The following is a 27,980-nucleotide window of genomic DNA, read 5'->3' on the forward strand; positions in this document are numbered from 1 at the left end:
ATGCAGTGACTCTTGTCTCTCATGACCTGTGAGTATAACAAACTTTTTTTCCCTGTACCTATTCTGAGTCCCTTCTTGTGGTCTCACCCGACTGACCATCACCTAAAAGAACACAAAACAATTATTCTAGATTTTTATGTAAACAGTCATATCATCCTTGGGCTTCCCTGGTGGCGCAGTGGTTGAGAGTCCGCCTGCCGATGCAGGGGACACGGGTTCACGCCCCGGTCCGGGAGGATCCCACATGCCACGGAGCGGCTGGGCCCGTGAGCCATGGCCACTGAGCCTGTGCGTCCGGAGCCTGTGCTCTGCAACGGGAGAGGCCACAACAGTGAGAGGCCCGTGTACCACAAAACAACAACAACAAAAAAACCCCCAAAAAGTCATATCATCCTTAAATAGTGAGTTTTCCCCATCATTTCACATTTTAAAATCTTTATTTTTCTACCAATTGCACTGGTGAGAACTTCTGTCCAATGTTGAAAGAAGTGATGATGCAGCATTCTAGCCTTCTTCCTGATTTCAAAGTTTCTCCTTTAAGTATGATGTTCACCAAAGATTTTTATAAATTCCCTTTATCAAATTTAGTCATGCCTATGTGATTAAGCCTCCAATAAAAAAATCCATAAACCACAGAGAGCTTCTGGGTAGCTGAACAACACATCCAAGTGCCAGGAGGGTGGTGCCCTCCATCTCCACAGCGACAGAAGCTCCGGCATTTATCTGCACGTCACCCTTAGCCAGACCTAAGCTGCTGCTGATGTTTTCACTTAGCCTCATTGCCCTTTTGAGGACACAAGGAAGTTCTGACTGCTTTGGAGTTCTGAGGTCTGTACAGCAAAGAACATATTCCCTGGGCAATGAAAAGAGCCTCTGGCAGGGAGGACTCCAAGGATGCCTCTGGTATCAGGGGGGATTCTGAAACATCATTGTCATACTTCCTTCAGTTCTTCAGAGATGTTTTTTTTTAGTTCCTCAAACATATTTATAATAGCTGATTTAACGTCTTCCTGTAGTAATGACATATGAGACCCCTCCGATAGCGTCTATGGATTCCTTTTTCTTCCTGTGTGAAGGCCATACTTTCCTGTTCTTTGTGTATCACTTTTTTGCCAAAGGGAGACGTTTTAGAAAATACAATGTTGTTACTTTCGGTATCAGATGCCCCTTCTCCTCAGAATTCGTTGCTATTGCTGTTACTGTTGTTGCAGTTTGTTCAGTGACATTCCTGGTCTGTTTCCCTTGCAGGGTGCAGTCTCTGAAGTCTCTGCCTGGTTAGCTTCCTTAGTTGTCCTGAGTCAGTGAGGCCTTCACCTTTTGCCAAGGGTAGTTTGTGCCTTAATGCTCCACTACTTTATTTTTTCTTTTTTCTTATCATATTATTATTTTAATTTTTATTTATTTATTTATTTATTTTGCGGTACGCGGGCCTCTCACTGCTGTGGCCTCTCCCGTTGCGGAGCACAGGCTCCGGACGCGCAGGCTCAGCGGCCATGGCTCACGGGCCCAGCCACTCCGTGGCATGTGGGATCCTCCCGGACCGGGGCACGAACCCACATCCCCTGCATCGGCAGGCGGACTCCCAACCACTGTGCCACCAGGGAAGCCCTGTTTTATTATTTTTAAAGATTTAACTATAGTTGATTTACAATATTGTGTGTCAGGTGTACAGCTTCAGATTATTTTCCATTATGTTATTACAAGATGTGGAATATAGTTCCCTGTGCTCTACAGTAAATCCTTGTGTTTATCTACTTTCTATGTGGTCAGGTATATCTGTTCGTCCCGTACTCCTAATGCATTCCCCAACCCCTCCCTGTACTACTACTTCGATGCTTAGGCAGTTTACAAGTCTGTCCTAGCCTTCTCTTCCTGCTGCAGGATTTCAAGGTCAGCCAGAGGTGAATTATCAGTGACCGTCAGGTCTTTTCTGGGCATGTACATATCGCTGTGTAGGTGTGGCCTCTTAGATCCTCAGGAATGTGTCAGAGTGTTTAACAGCTCCTTGTGAATATCTTATTCTTCAGACATTCCTTTTTAAAATTTTGGCTGAGCTAATGTTTTCCCCAACTGGTTTTGCGGCCTTAAGCTACCACAGTGTTAAACAATTGAGACTGGTTTTTGACCAATGGTTTTCATGGCTACTGTAGCAGTGAGGTTGCTGTTTTTCTAAAGCTAGTGCAGAACTGGGGAGGGGGGATGGGAGTAAACAAAGTTAGAACTCCACAAACCCTACTGTTTTTACTGAGGTTCAAACTTTTTTCTTGACTAAAAATGCTCTTCAGGTTGTTTGTACGCCTTTGGTTCACTTCTAGAGTCGTAAAAGAGTTGACTTTAATCATTTTTCCAATATTTAAAAAAATTTTAAAGTATCTTTATTGGAGTATAATTGCTTTACAGTGTTGTGTTAGTTTCTGCTGTGCAACAAAGTGAATCAGCTATACATATACATACATCCCCATATCCCCTCCCTCTTGCGTCTCCCTCCCACCCTCCCTATCCCTCCCACCCCTCTGGGTCACAAAGCATCGAGCTGATCTTGATCTCCCTGTGCTATGCAGCTGCTTCCCACTAGCCATCCATTTTACATTTGGTAGTGTATATACGTCCATGATACTTTCTCACTTCATCCCAGCTTCCCCTTCCCCCTCTGTGTCCGTGAGTCCATTCTCTATGTCTGTGTCTTTATTCCTGCCCTGCCACTAGGTTCATCAGTACCGTAGTTTTTAGATTTCATATATATGCGTTAGCATACGGTATTTGTTTTTCTCTTTCCGACTTACTTCACTGTATGACAGACTCTAGGTCCATCCACCTCACTACAAATAACTCAATTTCGTTTCTTTTTATGGCTGAGTAATATTCCATTGTATATATGTGCCACATTTCTTTATCCATTCATCTGTCGATGGACACTTAGGTTGCTTCCATGTCCTGGCTACTATAAATAGAGCTGCATTTTTCCAGTATTTATGTTGCTTTCATAAAACAGTGGGTTTACACAGGTCCTCTGCTATTTTGGAAGTCCTGCCTCCTCCTCATTTAGTTCTGCACAATAATCTAATAGGATACAATTTATTAATTTTATAGGTAAATACCCTAAGTCTTACAATAAGCTGCTTCCCGTGAGTTATAATTATTGTTGGCCCACAAAGCCAGCACTGCTTATCAATATACAATATTGCATCCGATTTAATAATTGCCCTAATAAACCATTAAACTTATGATATATCCCAAAATTATTTCTGTCCAACTTCACTTCCATCCTTCCATCAATGACTTCAAAGGAAAAACAATCACAAAGCATCAAGATAACACTAACACTTATGCACTATTGTCTTTATTTGATTGTTTGTCTGCCTTCTGAGTGAAGCTGGAAGCCTCCACACGGCTTAGTCAGTGCCGTCCAAATCTTTCCATCATCAGTATCTTGGGTGTATGTCTGTCATGTGCTGGACATCCATATATCCTTGCTTGAATAAGTGATTAACCAGAAGATTTGAAGAAAAGAGAAAGTGTTGTGAATGGGCCATTAGTCACATGGGATTTTTTTTTTTCACCATTTAAGAGCAGAATCTTGGCACTTGGAGATCCTGAAGGAACAATATCAGGGGGCTGAGGGTGGGATAACATGCTGCCAGAAAGGTAGCAGTGTGTTGCACCCAGAGGTGAGATTTGGAAAAAAAACATTACAGATTGTAAGGATAGAATGGGTGAAGTAAAACAGAATGAAGGTGATTGCTAGAAGCAGGACAGTTGGAGTGGCTTTTGCCTCAGGAGAGAATCTATGAGAGTTTCTGAGAGTGTGAATATGGTTCACTCGCTGGTGGTGTCTATGTAGGAGAAGGCCCATGTAAACACTGGCCCCATTCATGAGTCTCATGAACACAACATCTGGCAAAGTCATGATAATTGTGAATTTTGCAGCACTAGACATTTCAGGATTTTTTTTTTTTTTTTTTGCTGTACACGGGCCTCTCACTGTTGTGGCCTCTCCCGTTGTGGAGCACGGGCTGCGGACGCGCAGGCTCAGCGGCCATGGCTCACAGGCCCAGCCGCTCCACGGCATGTGGGACCTTCCCGGACCGGGGCACGAACCCACGTCCCCTGCATCGGCAGGCGGACTCTCAACCACTGCGCCACCAGGGAAGCCCCTACCCTAATTCTTGAGTCCCTACTATGGGTAATGATACAATTCACAGAGTTCCACCTCCTCTTTTTTTCCTTCCACTGCCCAGAGTTAACCACAGACTTGATGTTTCTTTTTATACTTTACATGTATGTGAAATAAAATTCACACTTTATGGCACGACAAGAAAATCTTATTTATTTATTTTTATTTTTATTTTTTGGCCATGCCATGCGGCCTATGGGACTTTAGTTCCCCAACCAGGGATCAAATCTGGGCCCTCGGCAGTGAGAGTGCGGAGTCCTAACCACAGGACTGCCAGGGAATGCCCAGGAAAATTTAAACATAAAAATGTTCTCTGCCCTGTGGCCTCCCCTCTCCTGGCACTGTGCATTGTGTATCTGCATTAGGCATTGACCAAACCTGCCCCATCAGCAGAAATACCTGCTCAACCATAAAGAGCAACATCCTCCGAGCATCAACAAGACAACTCCTAGATCTTCCATTTCTTTCTTAGATCAACTAATTTTTTGTTGACATGTACTTAGTCTTCTATTTCTTTATAAGTCAGTTTAGATTATATCTACCTCCCTCCCTAGACTAAAATGATGAGATCAATGTTCCTATATTACCGTTTACCTTCTTTTCCCATTTCTCTCCCAATTTTTTTACTTTTATAATTTTTTTTAAATTGTAGTTGATTTACAATGTTAATTTCTGATGTACGGCAAAGTGATTCAGTTATACATATACGTTATTTTTTATATTCTTTTCCATTATGGTTTTATCACAGGATATTGAATATATTTCCCTGAGTTATACAGTAGGACCTTATAGTTTATCCATCCTATATATAATAGTTTGCGTCTGCTAACCCCAACCTCCCTCTCCATCCCTCCCCCTTGGCAACCACAAGTCTGTTCTCTGTGACTCTGTTCCTGTTTCGTAGGTAGGTTCATTTGTGTCATATTTTAGATTCCACATATAAGTGATATCACATGGTATTTGTCTGACTTACTTCACTTAGTATGATAATCTCTAGGTCCATCCATGTTGCTGCAAATGGCATTTTTTTTTTAATGGCTGAGTAGTATTCAGTTTTATATTTTCTATAGTCATTGTTTTTAGCACTTACATTAGGCTCTGTAAATAAATTCCCATAATCTACTAAAGGCTTATATCTATGGTTAAACGGATTCGTTGCTTATTCGCAGTTCTTTTGCCATTGCTTATGTTTGTCTCTTACAGATACAATTCATGTTTTAGTAATTTCTTCAAGAAGTTCATGCATATTCTTGGATGTTCAACAATGTTTATTTGCATCTTGGTACTTAAAAGACTTATTTATTGGAGGCGAACCATTATCTTTGTTATACTGAGCCTTCTCATTTAATAGACAATCTACTTCCTTTATTTTGGTCATCTTAAAGGTCTTTCAATAAAGTGATATAAATCTTTCAAATTCTCTCGTAATTTTTATTGTGAATAGAGAACTTTTCAAAAGTGTTCTGATTATCACTAGTGCCTAGCACTCCACTGAAGTTGCATATTGACCAAGCATCTAGAGAATGCTACTAGATTCCTTTTTTAAATTTTTTCTTGAAGTATAGTTGATTTACAATGTTGAGTTAATTTCTGCTGTACAGCACAGTGATTCAGTTATATATATATATATATGCATGTATACACACACACACACACACACATATATATATATACACACACATTCTTTTTTTATGTTCTTTTCCATTATGGTTTATCACAGGATATTGAATATAGTTGCCTGTGCTATATGGTGGACTCTCATTATTTTACGTGGTTGTCTGTGGGTTCTCCTCTTTCCACATAGGCAATCACATCATCTGCAAATAATGACAATTTTGTTTCCAATTTTTAAACCCTTTAGTTATTACTGTCATGCTGTGCTGCTTAAGACCTCCAGCAGAGTGTTAAGCAGGAATCGAGGCAGCAGACTTGTACCTCAATGGTGAACAACTAGGGAACATCTTCAAAGTTTCATCATTAAATATGATGTTAGCTATAAAGTTCTGGTAGCTAATATCTATTAAGTTAAAGAAGATATATTTACACCGGTTTTGCTGAGGTTTTTTTTTCTGTAAGCAACTTGATTTTTATCTGCATTTTGAGTGCAAAGTTTCCTGCAATGTTATTCTTTTGAAATATACTTTTATTGATGTAAAAATTCGCAAAATATAAAATTAACCATTTCAAAGTATACAATTCAGTGACCACTTACTCTATCGACAATGTTATGCAACCACCACCTCTATCTAGTTCCAAAACATTTTCATCATTCTAAAAGAAAACTACATATCCATTAATCATTCAATTTCCCCTTCCCCCCAGGTCCTGGTAACCACCAATTTGCTTTATGTCTCTATAGATTTACCTATTCTTCACATTTCATATAAATAGAAATACAATATGTGATCTCTTGTGTCTGGCTTCTTTTACTCAGTGTACTGTTTTTGAGGCTTATTCATGTTATAATGTATATCGATGCTTCACTTGTATAGATGATTAATATTCCATTACACATATATGTGTGTGTATAGGTACATGTATATACACATACCACATTTTGTTTTTCCAGTAACCCACTGCTGGGCATCTGGGTTGTTTCCACCTTCTGGCTATTGTGAATAGTGCTGCTATGAATAACGTTATGCAAGTATTTAAGTACCTGTTTTCAATTTCATTGGGCATATACCCAAGAGTGGAATTCCTGGGTCATATAGTAATTCTATATTTAACTTTTTAAAGGGACCACCAACTTTTTTTTACATAGCAATGGAGCCATTTTATATGCCAGCAATGTGCAAGAGTTCCAATTTCTGCAATGTTATTCTTAATATTAGAAAAATACCAGGCATTTTAGGAAATGCTAAGAGGAAAGGAAATGTTTGTAGTGCCCAAGGACATGTTATAATAATGATTCCAAACTTCCTGTTTGACACAGCAGTGGAAATACATGCACTTGAACTCACCACACATAACCCTGTCTTCTTCCCTCCTTCAGTCTTATGTGCTGCTTGTTTTTTAGTATTTTATGTACATCTTTTATCATCTTTGGATATTTCAAAAATAAGGCTCTAGAAAAATGTAGGCTTCAAGAAGTGATGTATCATCACAGTTGGCAGAAATACTACAAAAGACAGTAAAAATAAGGGCAACAAACTTTTGTGGTGTAATTCTTTAGACTTATTAATGAGTCAAATTACATATTAAATTTTGATTTATAAGGAAATAGAACACTTCTATTTATATTAGATTACTCAACATTCTATGCCTATGCTGGAAATTTATTAAACCCTAAAAATTACATTCTTCATGTAATTCCAAAAATAAAAATTAAATTAAATACATAAAGTCCATTTTACGTAGTATATAGTCTACAACATAACCCTTACAAACCTTGGTTGAAATCCAACTGATCCTTATGTTCTGATTTTTTTCTATATTCAAACAGCATTGTATTTGCAGTGAAAATACCTAATATTTGTAGTAGAATATTCTCTGGAATCCTTTCTAAAACAATTATATTAAACCCTTAGAAAATTATTTCATTCTATAGTTTCCAGGTTTTACTTAATTACTCAAATCTAGAATGCCACCAAATGTAGAAAAGCCCTAACAATGAAATGATGACATTCCATCAACTGTAACATGCATCACAGTTTAAGATACAGTCAGATGTGAAGAAATAAAACCATGAAATGCAAAAATAAAATATAATTTATCTGGCTTCCCTGGTGGTGCAGTGGTTGAGAGTCCGCTGCTGATGCAGGGGACACAGGTTCATGCCCTGGTCCGGGAAGATCCCACATGCCGCGGAGCGGCTGGGCCCTTGAGCCATGGCCGCTGGGCCTGCACGTCTGGAGCCTGTGCTCTGCAATGGGAGAGGCCACAACAGTGAGAGGCCCACGTACCGCAAAAAAAAAAAAAAAAAAAAAAAAAAAAAAAATATATATATATATATATAATTTATCACTGATGCTTTTGCCACATTCATTCATAAAGTCTCTGTGTGGAGCAAATTGTTTCTATTTTCAAGAGCTCATGGTGCTTAATGATAGCCAATCCTCCATAGGAAGCATTTTCAGTGACTATAATCACAGTTTTTCTGTAATGTATGAGTTTACTGGAGTAGAACAGAAATATCATTCCTTAAGGATTTTATAACTTCATTGAATCTAGAAATTATCCCCGAGAACAGGGTCTTTCTGCTATATGAGTTAGCGGGCAATTAAGGAGCTCCGAATTGTAAATAAAGCATTTTGACAATCACTGCAATTCGTACCCTTTTGTGGCCAAAGGCAGACTTTAACTATATCTACTGGACTCTCTCCTGAATTAAGTAACTGGTGTTTAATATGTCACTTTCAAAAGCTTTCCACATTCCTTGTTTCAAAAAGATTTATCTATTATATGAATCTGTCGATGATTAGTGAGCTTTGACATCTATATGAAGGATGTACTACATTAACAAGGCTTTCCTCCTATCTGGGTTTGTTGATGTAAGGAAGATATGCATTATCGGAAGATATGCATTAAGACTACCACATTCACTGCACCTACAGGATCTCTCTCCTGTACAAGATGTTCAAAGAGTTTTGAGTTTCTAGGGAATACTGTCATTATCACAACATTCCTGAAATTTCTATTTTTATGTACAATGAGATGTAATTTTTCTTAGCTTGGCTGCATTCACTGCAACTGTAGGGTCCCTCTCCTGAATGAATACCATAATGTTTAACAAATATGACTTGAAAAAGAATAATCTCCCACTTTCCCTGCATCCATAGGTTTTTACCTCCTAAATGCATAGGCTGTGACTTTCAAATAAAGTCTTTTGACAATTGCTGCCTTTATAATGTTTCTTTTTTGGTGAGATTCCCTAAGGTATAATGAGGAGATGTCTTCAGTTGGAAGATGTACAACTTTCATTCCATATATAAGGTTTCTTTCCTACAAGGGTTCCAAAAGGGTCTATATAATCAAAGCCTTCATAGGCATTTCTATTCTGTATGAGTTCTCTGAGTAGATAAGATTAATCAAAAGAGATTTCTCACATTCCTACAGTCATTGCATAGAGGATTTTCCTCTATGCTGAGTTTGCTGATGATTAGCAAGAGCTGATTTCCGAAAGAAGGCTTTCTGACATTCATTGCACCCGTAGGGTCTCTCTCCTGTGTGAGTTCTCCGGTGACCAATGAGAGTTGACAAAGTAGCAAACGCTTTCTTACAATTGCAGCATTCATATGGTCTCTCTCCTGTATGAATTCTCTGATGTACAGTAAGATAGGATTTAGCTGCGAAAGCTTTGTCACATACACTACATTTGAATGGTTTCTCACCTGTATGGGTTCTCTGATGTATAATGAGAGTTGACTTACAGGACAGAACCTTCCCACATTCACTGCATCCATACAATTTTGCCCCAGCATGACAATTTTGTAGATGGTTAGTGAGACCTGACTTCTGGATGAAAGCTTGTTGACATTCATTACATCCATAAGCCCTCTCTCCTGTGTGAATTCGCTGATGAATCATGAGCTGTGCCTTAGTGGAGAAGGCTTTCTCACAATTTAAGCATTCATATGGTCTCTCTCCTGTATGAATTCTCTCATGTACAATGAGATGTGCCTTTGTTGTGAAGGCTTTATCACATGCACTACATTTGAATGGTTTCTCACCTGTATGGGTTCTCCGATGTATAATGAGAGCTGACTTAGAGGACAAAGCCTTCCCACATTCACTGCATTCATGGGATATCCCTACTGTATGATGAGTTTTCTTATGATTACTGAGATCTGACTTCTGGATGAAGGCTTGTGGACATTCACTGCATCCGTATGGTCTCTCTCCTGTGTGAATTCGCTGATGAAGCAGGAGCTGAGCCTTTTTTGAAAAGGCTTTCTCACAATCTGAGCATTCGTATGGTTTCTCTCCTGTGTGAGTTCTCTGATGTACAGTGAGATGTGTCCTAACCATGAAGGCTTTATCACATACTGTGCATCTGAAAGGTCTCTCTCCTGAATGAGTCCTCTGATGTAAAATGAGTTTTGACCTCCAAGGAAAAGCTTTCCCACATTTGTTGCATCCATAGGATTCTCCTTCTCTGTGACGGGTTTTCTGATGATAGATTAGTGCTGACTTTGTAATGAAGGATTTCTGACATTGACTACATCCAAATGGTCTCTCTCCTGTGTGAATTCGCTGATGAATCAGGAGCTGAGCCTTTTTTGAGAAGGCTTTCTCACAATCTGAGCATTCATATGGTTTCTCTCCTGTGTGAGTTCTCTGATGTACAGTGAGATGTGTCCTAACCATGAAGCCTTTATCACATACTCTGCATCTGAAAGGTCTCTCTCCTGAATGAGTCCTCTGATGTAAAGTGAGCTGTTTTGACTTCCAAGGGAAAGTTTTCCCACATTTGCTGCATCCATAGGATTTCCCTTCTCTGTGACGGGTCTTCTGATGATAGGTGAGCACTGACTTTGTAATGAAGACTTTCTGATGTTGATTGCATCCATATGGTTTCTCTCCTGTGTGAGTTTCCTGATGAGTGATTAGCTTTAACTTACTGGGAAAGGCTCTCTTACAATCACAGCATTCATGGTGTTTCTTTCCTGCATGAGTTCTCCAAGGCATGGTCATGAGTGGTTTACAAGTATTCACTGCACTTTTGTTGCATCCATATAGTTTCTTGCCTAAAGAAGTTGAGTCATAATTAGCAAGCTCTGACGTCTAGATTAAAGCCAGAGTACCCACGGCAGAATGAGCAAGACAGCAAAAGAAGGGTTTTTTTTTTCATTTACTATAAAAAATATTAGTGAGACAATCAGTAGAATCTGAATAAACTCTGTAGATTGGATAATAGTTCTGTAACAATATTAATATTCTGATTTTGATAACTGTATTCTGTTTATGTTTTTAAAATGACCTTGTTTCTAGGAAATACACACTTAAGTATTTAGGGGTAAAGAGTTCAGGAAAACAATATGTACCTCTGTGTGTGTGTGTGTGTGTGTGTGTGTAATGACAGATAGATAGACTATGATAAAGCAAATGTGGTAAAATTACCACTTAAGGAAATCTGCAAAAACAATGTGCATAAAATTTGTGTATAATCTTGGGATTTCACATTAAGTCTAAACCATTTAGAAATAAATATTTTCAAAAAAATAAAATAAAATAAAGGAAGACACTTATATAAAACTATATAGGAGGATTACTCATAAAGGCCTGAATGCAGAATGAATAAATTGTTTTATATTCACACAATGGCATCCGGCACAGTACTCTGGTATTCTTGATCTAAATGCTCGTTATACAGTGTGCTGATTGTAAAAATTAACTATGTTATACTTCAAACATTTTTATACAAAGTAAACAGAAATGTAGTCAGTAGTCAGGAAATGCTCACGTGTAGGAGGACCCTGGAAGGAATTTTGATATTATACTAATAGTAACAGGATGCCATTCAAGGTAATAGTAGGAGACAGATGTACTAGTTTTCACTTTAAAAATGTCATCCTGGACTTCCTTGGTGGTGCAGTGGTTAAGAATCTACCTGCCAATGCAGGGGACACGGGTTTGATCCCTGCTCCAGGAAGATCCCACATGTGGCGAGCAACTAAGCCCGTGAGCCACAACTACTGAAGCCTGCACACCTAGAGCTCGTGCTCCACAACAAGAGAAGCCACCACAGTGAGAAGCCCACACACAACAACGAAGACCCAATGCAGCCAAAATAAATAAATAAAATTAAAATTCACCTTTAAAAAAAAATGTCATCCTTTGCATATCTGTATCACAAGGTTTTAAATCTTGTGACATAAATACTTTTTTAGGTTTGTGGACTGTGGTTGTGAAAATTGGTAATGATCTGCTATGTCATATAGCATTTTTCTTAGATTTTACTTTAGATCTTTCTCCCTACCCTTCCACTTGAAGACTCTTCTTTCTGTATGATGGTTTATATTCCCATATCCCTTTTTTTCTTTCCAAGTAACTGTCAAAACCTTATGTCTTTAAAAATCCAGATGTTTCTGAAGTTTATGTTCATGACCTTTGGGGGAGAGTAGCTTGAAACACTGACTTTCCTTACTTACTATTTATAAATAAATAACAATAGTAAAATTTAAAAAATCATCTGGTTATTATGTGGAGAATAGAGAGAAATAAGATTAAAGAAGTGAGAGTATCTTCAAGTAAACTAAAAAAATTTTGGCAAAAAATACTACTGGATATTGAGGCTTGAGTGAAAACAATAGTTACAGAAAAGAGTGGGGGCCCTCGGGATATAATAAGGAGACAGGAAGACCAGACTTGGTAATGGATTAAATTTGTGGTGTGAGTGAAAAGAGGAATGAAAAATGACGTGAATTTGAGATAGGTATTAGATCTCCAAGTGCAAAAAGGAAGTATCCAGGTGACTATATGAGGATAAGGGAAGGTTTGGCCTGTAGACAGAAATTTGGGGGTCATCAGCATATAAATAGTATTGTTAAGGCCATGAAATTTAATGCATTTACACTGCTAACAAATGATAGAAATAGACAAAGATGAGGCTTTATGCTATCCAACTCTGAAGACTTTAGAAGATGCCCAGAGCATGGAGAAAGTCCATCCATCAGACACAACCAATGATTACAAAGGAAAGATGCCAACTAAAGTCTTGAAAAAATATCTGGGGGAAGCAGGTTAAAATAAAGAACCCTCAGGGCTTCCCTGGTGGTGCAGTGGTTGAGAGTCTGCCTGCCGATGCCGGGGACGCGGGTTGGTGCCCCGGTTTGGGAAGATCCCACATGCCACGGAGCGGCTGGGCCCGTGAGCCATGGCCACTGAGCCTGCACGTCCGGAGCCTGTGCTCTGCAACGGGAGAGGCCACAACAGTGAGAGGCCCACGTACCGCAGAAAGAAAGAAAGAAAGAAAGAAAGGAAGAAAGGAAGAAAAGAAAGAAAGAAAGAAAGAAAGAAAGAACCCTCAGCTTCTCACCGTAAGTGTAGTTATCCTATCCTACTGATTCTTTCTTCTCTAATTAATTCTGAAAGCAATAGCCAATGAACCTTACCAAAGCTTCAATATCATACTTAGAGACCACCACTGTGGTCAACATTCCCACCTTCTAGCTTGCTCTGATACATTCTCACATGGCCCACAGAAAGCCACCTGCACAGTGGACCAAATCTCCTTACCCCAGGACAAAAGGTGCTGCTGTATTAACTGGAAGAATTGTTACATTTGACCAGGTAAAAGAAGTGAAAACAAGAGATGTGGAGAAAACAGGAACTGACATTGCCAAAGAGGAAGCAGAAGAAAAGGAGGAAGTCTGGATGCTGCAAAGAAAATAATGTTCTACTGAACACTGAATCAAACCAAAAGAGAGAAAAAGAGGCACATCTTCCTTGAAACAGCAAGCAAGAGAGCCTTGCCAATGATTTAGGTATTTGTAATGACCTTCAGAGTTTCAGCCTTGTTAAACACATATGGAAGGGTCAACACTTCATGGCTAACTACTTTACTTTCAAGGTCTCCCATCTTGCTGCTTCTCAGTTGCTTACTCACTTGAAAAGTACTGACACTGCATTTCATCTTCTACTCTCCATGGCTCTTTTCCAGGTTTGAAATTAAGGATTATATCTGCTTTGGTAGCCTGATAGCCTGTTCATGGGCAATGACAAAGACTTGGACACTTACAATTGGACTTGGTGGGGGACGTCTAGGAAGAGTACAGAATGTTTCAGGAATGGACACACTTGCACCTTGGCATATTAAAGATCAAATGAAGGTGAAAGCATGTTAATTTCCACCTGGGAACAGAAGAGGGTCTGAGAATCTATTGTCTATAAACTCAAATTCAGTATCTTGAGGCCCTTTGGAAGCTAGGGCAACTGAAAAAGGAAAGGCTATTATTGGCTGTGTGCTCCAAATGATAGGGCAATCATCTTTAACTAGTGTCACAGGTTACTAGAATTCTCCAACAACACATCCTGGTACAGGTTCTTCTGAGCAGAACCTAGTGGCTATCACTCCTCCCAGGTAAAGTCCACAGAAATATACTCAAATGATACTAATTCCTGTAATTATCACACATTCTTCTTCCAATGTGTGGTGACCATTACTGATGAGAAAAAGACCTACCGGTATATGTTATGGCTGTTTTCACCATAAGTTACAAAGGCTGTATCTCTGTGTCATAGTTCTCACTAGTCATTATGGAAAGAAGTAAAATGCCATTTTATCTATCTTGCAACTGAACACTTAAGTATCAACTAATCCAGTAAATCAGAAGTGTTTGAAAGGTATATTCACTATATCCTGCAGGTAAAATATCCCTAAAACAGTAATCTCTGTAAAATATTTTCAACATATATTTAAAAGGTGGAAAAGAACTAAGTGCTCATATAAACACAGCAAAAATCTGTCCTCAAGGAGCTTTTATCCTGAACACTTTTCAACAGATAGAACAAACAATAGAATCAGATATGAAATGACTACACATGCAGGAATTATCAGCTCAGAATATTATGAATGTTTAATGTAAAGCTTTAATATATTGAGAAATAAGATATCTAAAATATGGGGAAGGAATAAGATATTATTAAAATGACCATTTAGATGTATATAAACCAGCAGAAAAATTTAAAAATAAAGTACAGTCGATCCTCATTATTCGTGGATTTATTGTGAATTCACCTACCTGCTAAAATTTCTTTCTGACTCAAAATCAATAATCACAGCACTTTCATGAACATTTGCAGACATGCATAGAATAGTTTGAGCAATGAATCATTTGAGTTGCCCAATGTGTATGTTCCCAGCTAAGTCTGAGCAAAATGATGTTCTGCCTTCTTATTTCAGCTCTGCTATTGAAAACAAGTGTCCTTTTCGTGGTCTACTTAGTGTCACGTTTTTCACATTTTTAAACTTTCTTTTTTGGTAATTTTGTTGTTTAAAATGGCCCCCAAGCACAGTGTTCAAGTACTGTCTAGTGTTTTTAAGTGCAAGAAGGCAGTGATGTACCTTATCGAGCAAATACATGTGTTAGATAAGCTTTGTTCAGGCAAGAGTTATAGTGAGTTTAATGTTAATAAATGAATGATACATATTAAATAAGGTGTCTTTAAGCAGAAACACACATAAAACAAGGTTATCCACTGACTGACTGACAGAAATGAAGTAACCAGCGGCTCGCAGAAACCTAGTCCATAATCCCCCTATGAGCAATGTTCAATATTTGCTAATTCAGTGTTCACAGTGATTTTATAGAAGTACAGTGAATAACAAGAATCAACTGGATACGGTAACTAAAATTAGAGACCAATTGACAAACTAATAGCCATATAGATACGGCTGAAGAATTAGTATACTCGAATAAAGAATGCAAAGAGATAAAGTATATGAAAGAGAGGGTAAGAAATAATGGAGGTGAGTTCTAAAATTTAAATGGATGTACAAAAGACTTAAATAGCCAGGGCAACCTTGAAGAAGAAAAAAACTGGAGGGCATAACCCTACCAGATTTCAGCAAAAACCTACTGTAATTAGACAGTGTAGTATTATTAGTACAAGGATAGTAAATACAACAATGGAACAAAATACAAAGATCCTGGAAAAAGATTCAGTATACACTACCATCCACTTTATGACACAATGCCAACATAATTCAGTGGGGAAAAAGAACAGTCTTTTCAATAAACTGTACTAGTTCAACTGGATAACAGTATGGAGAGAAAAAGAAGGAACTTTCATCCCATGCCTCACACACAGGGAAAAATAAATTCAAAATGGATCACAGATCTAAATATAAATAGTAAAATATTTAAATTTCTAGGGGAAAATTCACACGACTATCATGAGATATGCAAAGATTTCATAAACAAGATGCAAAAATCACTAACTAGGAAGGGAAATATTGACAATATTGGGTTATTAGCGGGCAAGACAGATCTTTACCAATTCTCACAACCATGGTCCACTTTAAAAACATCATTCTGTGTGTGCTTGTCAGTTATACTGGTAAGATCTTATGTAGCACAAATGTAGCCTACCACTGGCTGTAGGCAAAGTTTATCACTTTAATTGTTCATATTAGAAAAAAGAGAAAGGTGTAAAATCAAGAATCTAATTCTCACTTTACAAGGCTAGGGGGAAAAAAACAACTTGAACCTTAAGTAGAAAAAAAAACTTAAACTGCTATATAAGGTTACTAAATTTGGTACATCCATAGCAAGACTGATTAAGAAAAAAGAGAGAAGACAAATTAAAACAAAGTGATGAAAAACTAATCAACACTACAATTCCTAAAGGCATTACAAGGACAACTTGGTTTCTATTTTTTAATGACAAATCATATTTACACACATCATAGTGAAACTGCTGAAAACCAAAGACAAAAAGTAAATCTTGAAAACAGCCAGAGAAAAAAAAGACACATTAGATACAAGGAAAGAGTAATATGAATGATTGTTGACTTCTAACCAGAAACAATTCTGGGAGGCCAGAAGATACTAGATTCACACTTTTTAAATGATAGAGGAGAAGCATTGTCAATTTAGAATTCTATCTCCAGGGAAAATATTATCTAAAAATGACTGTGAAATAAAGACATTTTAAAATAAACAAAATCTGAGAGAATTCACTACCAAAAGACCTGCAGAATCCCACAGTAAATTATAATTTCTATAATCCACTTGACGCAACCTTGTTGAGCATATGAAGTATTTATAATAGCTGTTTTAACATCATTTCCTGCTAATTCTATCACCCGTGTCATTTCTGGGTCTCATTTATTTGTTTCTTATTTATACTTTTTTCCTCTTTTAAAATTTTTTATTTTTTCATTTATTATTGGTTTTAAAATTTTGGGGTTTTTTCTTTAAATTTTTTTCCTTTTTTTTTTCTGGGTCTCTTTCTATCGACTTTCCTTCAGGTTTATGGGTGCTATTTCCTGTTTCTTGGCATACCGGGGTAGGCTCTAATCAGATTTCAGACTTTGTGAATTTTACATTACTGATTGATGGACTGCTTCCTATTCCTTTTGAATACTATTGGGCTTTGTCCTGAGAAGCAGTAAATTACTTAGAAACAGTTTATTTTTTTAGTGGTTTGCATTATGCTTTTTTGGTAGGAGAGTTCAGAGAAGCCTTTAGATCCAATTTGAGTCACCCACTGAGACAATGCTCTTCTGAAGTTCCACAGTGAGTCTCCAAATGTTAAGGAGGTGTTTCCATTCCAGTTGGTGGAAACACAAATTATTCCCAACTTTGTGCAAGCTCCAAGGATGTTCATTTCGGCATGTTCATTTCCAGTGGTTCTTTCTCCAGCCTAGGGAGTTTCCTCACGTATATGTGCTGATTACAACTTAAAAACTTGTGGAGGAACTCTAGAACTCTGACCTAGAAATTGCCCTCCAACTGCCCCTCCCCTGAGCTACTCAAACAAATAATCTAAAAACAATACTCACCACAGCCCGTGCTTCTAATCTCATTATTGGCAATTAGCCTGGCCTATGAATGAGCTCAAAAAGGACTAGAATGAACTGAATATGGTATTTAGTTTAAAACAAATTATTTCGACTCATTAGATTATGACTAAATTCATAATTACCAAGTGCCTTTAGTATATATAAATATTATTATAGCTTTCACAGTATCTCTTGCAGGACTGCTAGAACTCTGGAACTCTCCCACTCTCTGGGCACAGCTCTCTCCTCTCCTGTCATCTGCCCCATGGATTGATTTCAGCCACACTGAATTCTACTAACTCTAAACTCTGTCTCAATACAAGGAGACTGAGATCTTTTGGGGCTCCTCCTCCCTATGCTGCAGAATGGAAACTCTCTCCAGGCAGTAGGCTGGGGGCAATCATAAGGCTTACTTCATTTGTTTTCCTTCTCTCAGAGATAGCTGTTCTGAGCTCCCTATTATCCAACATCTGAAGAAGTCCATTCACGTATTTTGTCTTTTCTTGTTGTTATTTAAGGTGGGACAATATATACATCATACTGTTGAAGAAAAAGGAGTTGTTGGAGTTGGCTGTGAAAAATACTGGTCAGGATTTAGGTTCATTATGATATATGTGGATATATTAATTTGTGCAACTTCAGAAATAGATACAAACGTATGTTTGGTAGTATTTCTAGCAGCATAAATCTCATATTCCTTTAGGACATTTAAGAGTTCTTTTCCAGTGCTGAGAATTTGATTTATACATTTCAAGAGCACTCCACAGTGTTCACATCTAACAATCAGTGTAAGATTCTCTGATTAAAGAAAAAATGTTAATATACTTAGATTATAATTACTTTAGATAATTATTTCTCTGGAAACATGCTTTTCCAAATTTACTTAAGGGCTAGGTAGGAATTTATCAAAGTGTAAATTCTCTGAAATCTAATGTTTTTGTGGTAGGCAAAATAATGGCAAATCCCAAAGGTGTTCATGTCCTAATTCCTAGAATCTGTAAATATGTTACTTTGCATGGTAAAGGGGAATTAAGGTAGAAGATGGAATTAAGTTATTTTAGGACCATATAAATTGTTTCTACAGTTTTAAAGGTTCACAGAGAGAAACCTCAGAATGGATTGTACCCAGAGCCTATCAACACTAGATTTAGAAGATGAGATTTGGCACTCCTGAGCTGATCAGTTTTAGGTTAGGTTTTGGACTCTGAGTTGGTCCTGTAATGGGCTGAGACATCTGGAGATGCTGGGATAGGATGAATCCATTTGCATGCGGGATAGGCACAAATCACTGGGTGCCAAAGGGTGGCCTCTGGTAGGCAGAATGATGGCCTCCCAAAGATGTCTACATCCTTATGTCTAGGACCTGTGAACATGCTATATTATAAGGCAAAGGGGACACAAGGTAGTAGATGGAGTTAAAGCTGCTAATTAGCTGACTTTAAGATAGGAGATTGGGCCTCCCTGGTGGCGCAGTGGTTGAGAGTCCGCCTGCCGATGCAGGGGATACGGGTTCGTGCCCCGGTCTGGGAGGATCCCATATGCCGCGGAGCGGCTGGGCCCGTGGGCCATGGCTGCTGAGCCTGCGCGTCCGGAGCCTGTGCTCCGCAACGGGAGAGGCCGCGACGGTGAGAGGCCCGCGTACCACAAAAAAAAAAAAAAAAAAAGATAGGAGATTATCCTGGATTATCCGGGTGGGCCCAATGTAATCACAAGGGTCCTTAAACGTCGAAGGAGGAGACAGAAAAATGAGTGTTGGAGGGATGAAAGAGTTGACCAGCCATTGCTGGCTCTGAGGAAGGAAAGGGGCCGCAAGCCATGGAATTTGGGCAGCTTCTAGAAGCTGGAAAAGCAAAGAAACAGATTCTCCTCTAGAGCCTCCAAGAAGAAATGCAACCCTGCGAACAACCTTGCTTTTGGCCCAGAGATGCATTTTGGACTTCAGAGATCCAGGATAATAAATTGTGCTGTTATGAGATGCCGAGTTTGTGATAACTGGTTACAGCAGCCATGAGAAACTAATATAGCTGTCCTTCTACATTCATTATATTCTTAGGTTTTCACTGCACAATGCAATTCCTGGTGTCCAAGAAGATTTCCTTTATTTACAAAAGTCTTTCCCACTTTCCAAGGTAAAACTGTGATACATGACTTAGTTTGGTGATAGAATTTCCATTTTTTATTGCCTTTGGGGGATTTTTCTTCTCTATGAGTGCTTCCACATTTTACTAAACATGTCTTCCACCTTCAGTGCCTCTAGAGTTGTCTTTCTATGCTCTTCTGACAAGTGATAAGATACAATTTATCATTAAAAACCATCACACTCTAAGGTTTTGGTCCTGTGGGAATTCTTTGATATCAACTGCAATATCACCTCTAGGAAAAGGCTCCCCCACAAGAGCTGTATTTCTGCCCAATGTGATCTCGCTGATATTTACTAAGCCTAACTTCTCACAGAAGTGTTCTCCACAACCACCCCATCCACAGCATTTCTCTCCTAAGCAAGCTCTGACACATAATGAATGTAGGGAGGATTCTTGCTCAAGGCTTTTTCCCATCTCAGGTATCTGAGGATTTTTTTCCTACACAATATCTGTAACATATAAGACATAATTGGTTACTGAAGGGGTTGTCGCATTCACTGCATTTGCAAGGCTTAGTCCCTGTGTAAATTCCCGATTTTCTACTGAGGCTTGACTTCTTGGAAAAGGCTGGTCCACAATCACTACATTTCTGCCCCCTAGGAACTCGCTGATGTTTAATAAGGGCTGGGTTCCCGAAAAAGACATTTCCACAGGCACTGCGTTCATAGGGTTTTGTTCCTGTACGAGTTCACTCATGAATAAAGAGCTATGACTCACTGAGGAAGGTTTCTCCAGCTTTGGGGAATCCACAGCTTTCTCTCTTGTATGAGTTTTCTTATGTTTGATGAGGACTGACATGTGGGCAAAGGCTTTGCCACATTCACTGCAAGCATATGGTCTCTCTCCGGTGTGAGTCCGCTGGTGCTGAATGAGCTCTGACTTGCTTCTGAAGGCTTTTCCACAATCACTGCATTCATATGGTTTCTCTCCTGTATGAATTCTCTGATGCTTGGTAAGGTCTGACTTAAAAAAGAACGTTCTTCCACATTCACTGCATTCGTAAGGCTTCTCTCCTGTGTGAAGTCTCTGATGTGCAATGACATATGCCTTCTGGGAAAAGGCTTTCCCACACACACTGCAACCATATGATTTCTCTCCAGTATGAGAGCGCTGATGTCTGTTGAGCCGGCACTTCCGGCTGAAGGCTTTTCCACATTCACTGCATTCGTAGGGTTTCTCTCCTGTATGAGTTCGCTGATGGACCATGAGCTGTGACTTCCTGGAAAAGGCTTTCCCACATTCATTACATTCATGGGGTTTCTCTCCTGTATGAGTTCTCTGATGTTCAGTGAGCTGAATCTTCCTCATGAATGTTTTCCCACATTCATTGCATCCATGGGGTTTCTCTCCCCTTTCAGTTCTCTGATGTCTAATGAGATGTGCCTTCCTGGAGAAGGCTTTCCCGCACTCACTGCATGTGTATGGTTTCTTTCCTGGATAAATTTTTTGATGGTCATTGAGCTGTGATTTAGTGCTATTGGGTTTCACAGAGCCATGGTATTTAATTCTGGTAAGAGTTCTATTATGCTGGAGGTAGAGAGATGATTTCCCATATCCACTGAACTCATCAGAATCCTTTCCTGCATATCTTCTATTCCCAATAACAAAACCTAAATGTGATTTCAAACTTTTACAATGTGGACCAAAATTATTGTATCTTTGTGTTAAAGGAACAAGACTTTTGCATAAATCGAAATTACTTCCAAGTGCATAATTTTGCTGACATCTTTCCAAAGTTTTAATCCCATTTTGGTTTTCTGGGTGCCATTGCATAGGATCAATCTCCCATATTTCTTCTAGGAAAAAGAAAACATCCGTGATAATTTTAGGGGGTAAAAAAGGGTACAAAAATGCCATGGTTTGGGCTAGCTCTTTTAAGATCCCAGTCTAAGAGAAATGTCCACTATGGAAATGTATCCTATGCTCTGTGAAAAATGACAATATTGCATGCTGCAACTAAGGAGCTGGTGAGCTGCAACTAAGGAGCCCGCCTGTTGCATCTAAGACCTGGCGCAACCAAATAAATACATAAATAAATATTTTTTAAAAAGAGACAATATTATAAAACAGTAAAAGGAAAAATAGCTATTTTAGAAACAATGATGGGCAGTCTACAATGAATAAATATAATGTGGGCTGCTTTCCAAATAGAACCTCGCAAAATGGGGACAGAAGTAGAAATAGAACCACACTGATTGGAATACAAAAAAAGAAGATGGAGGGGATGGATCTATCCGTCCAACAAACACTGAATGGGTTGGTGTTTGGGAATATACTAGAATATTAGAATAATATATTAGAATATTAGAATTAGTATGTTACTACAGTTTGACTAATATATTCTGTCTCCATGGAGCTGTCATTCTAATAAGAAGAGAGAAAGAGAGCAAGAATCAAGAGGTAATCAAAGTACTAAGAAAATTACAGAACATGAAAAATGGTATGAAGGAGGTGACAGAGTAGTGGAAGGTCAATCTTAGACAAAGTAGTCATCTTCGAGAGAAAAAAAAGTTAAGCTGACATCACAGGACTAGAATGAGCAATGTTATGCAAATAACTACATGAAGACTATTCCAAGAGGAAAACAGGCAATGCAAAAATCCAAAGGCAAAAAAAACTTAGGCATGATAGAGAAACATAAGGGAGGCTGACATACTTGGACTATCCTGAGCTTGAGGGAAGTAGAAATAGATAAGTTTGGAAAGGTCTGTAGAATTGAGGGTGTATAGATCTTGTAAACTGTTAAAAGTTGGATTTTATGCTAAGAACAATAGCAGGAAGCAACCAAAAAATTTCTGACAGAAGTACAACAGGTTTTGAATTGATATTTCCAAAAGGTCACATGACTCATAGGAAGAATGAATTGGAGAAATAAAATTGTTGAGAAAACACACAGGAGGCTACGGTAGAGTTCCAGCAAGAGATAATGGTAGCCTCAGCATGGATGACTACCAAGGAGATGAAAAAATGTACAAAAACAAAGTATGCATGATGGAAGAGGAAAAGATAAGTATAGAGGAAGGAAAGCTAAGACTCACCATCACAATGAACTCTGGAGGTAGAAAAGGGAAGAATCAAGGACAGGGCCTCAAGATGCGGCTGAAGCATCTGTTTAGGAGCTGGTGCCATTTAATAAGACGAGGAAGAATAAAGACATAGGTTTGGCATCTGTGGGATATCAAGTGCTCCATTCTGAGGTACACATCAGGTTTGAGATGACTAATACACACTCAAGAGAAAATATGATGTACCTGGCTGGATATATGAGTGTGGAGAAAGTTTTAGACTTAAGATAATAATTTTAAGTCATGAGTATACAAATATTATTTAAATATCTGGATTGCATGAAACTAGATGAGATAATTTAAGAAGAACGAGTAGAGAAAGGGGAGGGCCCAGGACAAGGGCATTCCAAGTTTTAGAGTTTGGGGAGAGGAATACGCAGAGAACATGAAAAGTCCATCCAGAGACATCAAACGATATCTATGCTGATCAAACAAATAAGCAACATGGGCTTTAGTAACAAAGGGTTACAACTGGAAAATCAGAATGTAGGATCTACAGAGTGTGATTCCAAGAGTACTGAGGTAAAATATTCAATAATCGCCTTGTTACTAAATCGTTCCCCTCTCATTCTGACTACACACCAAAATGAAACTTTTCTAAGACACCAATCACTTATTTAATAGTAATATTGTAGTTAATACTCCAACTTTCTATTAGGTATGATACAACCTCACATGATCTAATATATCCAGACACACATATAACCATCTGAAATTTAAAACTAAGTCCTTGGGCCGTCTACCCAAATCCCATGTACTGACTGGTGGAAATACCACCTTCTTCGATCATATTGTAACTGTATACAGAGCTGCCCCATAAAAATTTCTGCAGTGATGGAAATATTCTATATCTGTGTTTTCCAATATGGTAGCCACTAGCCACGTATGGCTGTTGAGCACTTGAATGTGGCTAGAGTTGACTGCAGAAATAAATTTGTAATTTTACTGAATGTTAATTAAATTTAAATTTAATTAAATGTTAAATTTAAATTTAAGTAGCCCACATGTGGCCAGTGCCCAACACACTGGACAGCACAGGTATAGACCATCATATCCTGTATTTCCCATTATAATATATTTAATATACTCATCTCCAAATTTTCTACTTTCCACTAATGCCAGATTCTTCCTTGATCTCTGTTCCTAAATCATCTCTGTCACCCACCAATGAAGAGATTCTGAAGAATCATTCCCATCCAGGACAAAGAAAACATTCATCGTCCTTACCTTCCATTCATCCTAGAACTCCAAGCTATATTTTCCCATTGTTACAATGTTACCACCCAGCTATCAAGAAAGACTCTCTAGAACTAGCCAAAAAAGACAAGACAAAACCAAAATCACACTTTCTAAGCCAATTATTAACATAAAACCCAGAGTAATCAGCCATTTCCTTGCGGTCTCCTATAGGCCAATCTATTAAGAATCTTCCACACTGTTTTCCTCATTTCCATCTCCAAAGTCTTCTTTTTACATTATTACTGACCCACAAGGCCTTCTGTCAACACTTTTACTTAAAACCCAGCTCTCTTTCCTGCAGAAATTATTTTATTATGCTTTCAAAAAGAAGCACACTTTATCCTCTCAGTAACACTTTATCAAAGCTCAGTTTTCTCTGATTTTGTAAATCAATCCTTGTCTATACCTCATAATCAAATGCTAAAAATTTTAAAATTTTATGCTCCTACGTCAACCCTTTCCAACAGAGATTTTTACATTTGTCTTTTATTTCATCTGCATCTCCCTCAGAGCACATTAGAGTGGTGGTTCTTCAATGACAGGGCTCAAAGCACAATTGCCTGGCAAGCCTTTCAAATACCTCATAGGCTCCGGTCACCCCCTACACCTAGCAAACCAGAAGCCCAATCTCAAGAGACAGAGCCTATAGTTGGAAAAGGCTCCCACATAGTTCACACACATCCCTGATGAAAAACAAAATTAAAACCAAAATGCAACCAAACCAAACCAGTTTTGGGGATTCCCTGGTGGTCCAGTGGTTAGGACTCCACGCTTTCACTGCCCAGGGTGCAGGTTCAATCCTTGGTTGGGGACCTAAGATCGGCAAGCCATGCACCCAGGGGCGGGGTGGGGGACCACCAAACCTGCTTTCATGAAAGATGTGATAAATGGATGCAAGTGATACTGTGAGTGAATTATTCTGTGGTTAGGCTAAGTAAGGAAGAATAAGATACAGACCCTTTCCTCTATATGGAAAAAGCCTCATACCAACCAGTAAAACAATACAATAAAATATACGATCAGGACTGAGTTAGTGCGGTGTAGATACGAAAACAGATAGGAAGTCAGGAAAGAGGGAGTTTCGAGTGTGCACTTGAACTTCATGGACAGAAAAAGAGAACTCAGAGTGAAAGAAGGCGGCATCTGGATGTAAAAATGCAATATGATCAAAGGCATACATGCCAGTCTTCGGGTTTTTTGACATAATCTGTGGCATTCAATAAAATAGATCACTTCCTCCTCTTTGGAGTAATTTTGTCACTTGTTTCCAGGACATCTTCTGACCCTGTTTCTACCACAGCCCAATGCTTTTCTTTTTATTTGGCTGGGTTCTTCTCAACTTCAAAAAATAAATGTGGACCTCTTGTTTTCTCAACCAACTCTCACTCTTCATGTTTTCTTATCAAGTCCCACTGCTTTCATGCCCCCTATCCACAGAGGAATACAACCAGAACCTCAAAAGGAGCTAAAAGAAAAACTGAAATCAACCTATATATGTAGGAATTGGAACAAAACAAGTCCATATCATCATGGCCATCAGGGGACCTGAGAGGGTGGAATTTCCAAAAGGCCTTTTGAAAACAAAATTCAATAGGAACAGCAGAGACCTTCAGAAATATAGAACAGAGTAAATAGGAAAGACTCAAGGCAACTCAAAGGTGACCGGGCACCAGGGTGTACAGCAGTACAGGAGAACCTAAATAAAATGCACATGGAGGAAAAGGATTCACCAGGAGGAAAAATGATCTCATTCCTGAAGGTGAAGGAAAAAGGATTTCACAGGACAGATATCTTGGGTGCAGGCAAAATATAGAATGAGAGGGCAGATCAGACTATAGAAAGAGAGGTGGGAATACCTGTTAGAGTGCAGAGAGGTTAAATCTTCCGTATATACAAATACACACTCTGATAGTGAAGACATTATCTGGGAGAAAGGAGGGTTCTGGTTTCACATACAGGAAGTAGAACATCATAGGGCAGAGGCCCTGATGCCTGGCAACACACAGATGATTAGAGTGCAGGTCATATATTAGCAGGAGTCAATGTGGGACTCTCCAGCAGAGAACAGAAAGCTTAGGCCTTAAGAATGAATTAAACTTTTAACAGAAGATTAAAAAAAACAAAAAAACAACAGAATCTGAAAGCTGGGGAAGCAGAGGGTGAATTAGTAGACAGAGGTGCCCTGGGAGACGAGGGGTGTGTGGTTTTCAGATGAATGAAGCTGAGGTGGATGGTCACGGAAGGATATTAATCAGCCCTTTCAAAAGGGATGGGGATATTGCAGAGGTAGGGAGCAGCGCTAAGTGCAAAGCAATGTGAACAGGTAGTGAGATGTATCTCATAGCAGGTAAGGTGAAGAACAGGAAGTGAGGCCCCTGCAGACAAAGAAAAGGAGAAGGCATGAGGGAGCATGCTGGGAGGAATGGAACCAGGTTAAGACCTCAAGGTCCTGGATGAGACAAACTGCAGTCAGATCCAGAAAACTGAAAAAAAAGGAAGACATCATCCTTTAGTGGCAGGCAAAGAAGAACAGCCCTAATACAGAACATGCAGGACTTCCCTGGCGGTCCAGTGGTTGGGACTCTGCACTTCCACTGCAGGGGGCACGGGTCCGAACCCTGGGAGGGGAACTAAGATCCCACATGCTGCGCAGCATGGCCAAATAAAAAAAGAACATACAGAAAGGTGTTAGGCTTACGGGCCACCAACTGGTGTAAGGAAAGTTCTCTAGACAGCATTTCAGAAGCATCAACCCTTCACTGACCAACTGGAATTTCCATGTCTTTTCTCCCCATCTTCTTGGTTGTCACTCACTCACCTGGACAGGTTTGACTCTGGCCTGCTCCCTCTACCGTCCATGGGGGTTCTCCTTGTTCCAACTGGAAGAGTGAATCTGGTTTGGGAGTCTGATATCCTGTAAATGGGAAATCACGGAACGCTTGGCACCGAGGATTTGAACCTGGGGAAACTACGAAAACTGGAGAAAGTTCTATGTCAAGGACCACACCCTTCATACTTTGGTAAAGTAAAAACCTTTAACTCGGAAAGGGAAAGAATATACTCTAGAACCTATGATGCTTTAGTCCAAACCATGAAATATTCCAGGAACCCTCCAGATTTCACTAAATGAGAAAGAAAAGGCAACTGACTGTGAGGCTGCCTGTTGGGCTGCACCCTGCAGGCCTACAAGGCCATACTTGCCCAGCTTCAAAACTGAAGAAAGAGCCTGGAGTCAGCGACAGAGACATCAATGGTTTCATGGATGGGGGAGCTTATGTGTCTGAAGAAAGGTCCTGGAGTGACACCCCACCATGTGCGGTAGATGGCGGGCAAGACATGGCGGCAGACTTCGCTGGGGGTGGGAGGTGGGGGGGTGTTACCAGTTATAGGGGAAACTGATGTCAGGTTGGCTCATTGGTTACCAGGGAAACCAGCAGAAGGGCAGGTTCCTCACCACCCCTATGATAGCCTATCAGAGTAGAGATGTTCTGATCTAAAGCTAGAGCGATCAGTAGCTGGGGCCTGGAGCAAGGATGCATGAAGGTCAGTCACGTGAGTAGGGTTCAGGCGAAGCAGGCACTGGTAAAGCAGGGGATGGACAGAGTGTAAGAGAACAGCCATCCTGGGCGGCCTGACCATACACTGCCCTTACCTACTGACACTAGGTTGTAGTAGTTTTCCAACATGACATTCCTGTACAGGTCCTTCTGAGATGGGTCCAGTAACTGCCACTCCTCCCAGGTGAAACCCACAGCCACGTCCTCAAATGACAAAGATGCCTGTAATAACAAATTCCAGTGCAATCCTAGGTGGAATAATACGATGTGGAAAACAGGGACAGGAGCACGTTCTGCTCATCTTCCCCATGATAAATTATGTGCACTGTGACTATTTCACATACCATAGACCAT

General features: G+C 39.3%; 1 protein-coding gene across 1 annotated transcript; it reads right to left on the reverse strand.

Annotated features, from left to right (window-relative positions):
- Positions 1-126: 126 nt before the first annotated feature.
- Positions 127-27,980, reverse strand: LOC307066919 (zinc finger protein 577-like; the record flags this gene model as incomplete). Its single annotated transcript, XM_079724138.1, has 4 exons — positions 127-308; positions 26,888-26,983; positions 27,722-27,874; positions 27,971-27,980. The coding sequence occupies 4 exons, from the start codon at positions 27,978-27,980 to the stop codon at positions 127-129; spliced, it is 441 nt and encodes a 146-aa protein (XP_079580264.1).

Source organism: Hyperoodon ampullatus, assembly GCF_949752795.1.
Source record: "Hyperoodon ampullatus genome assembly, chromosome: 18".
Classification (NCBI taxonomy): Eukaryota; Metazoa; Chordata; class Mammalia; order Artiodactyla; family Ziphiidae; genus Hyperoodon; species Hyperoodon ampullatus.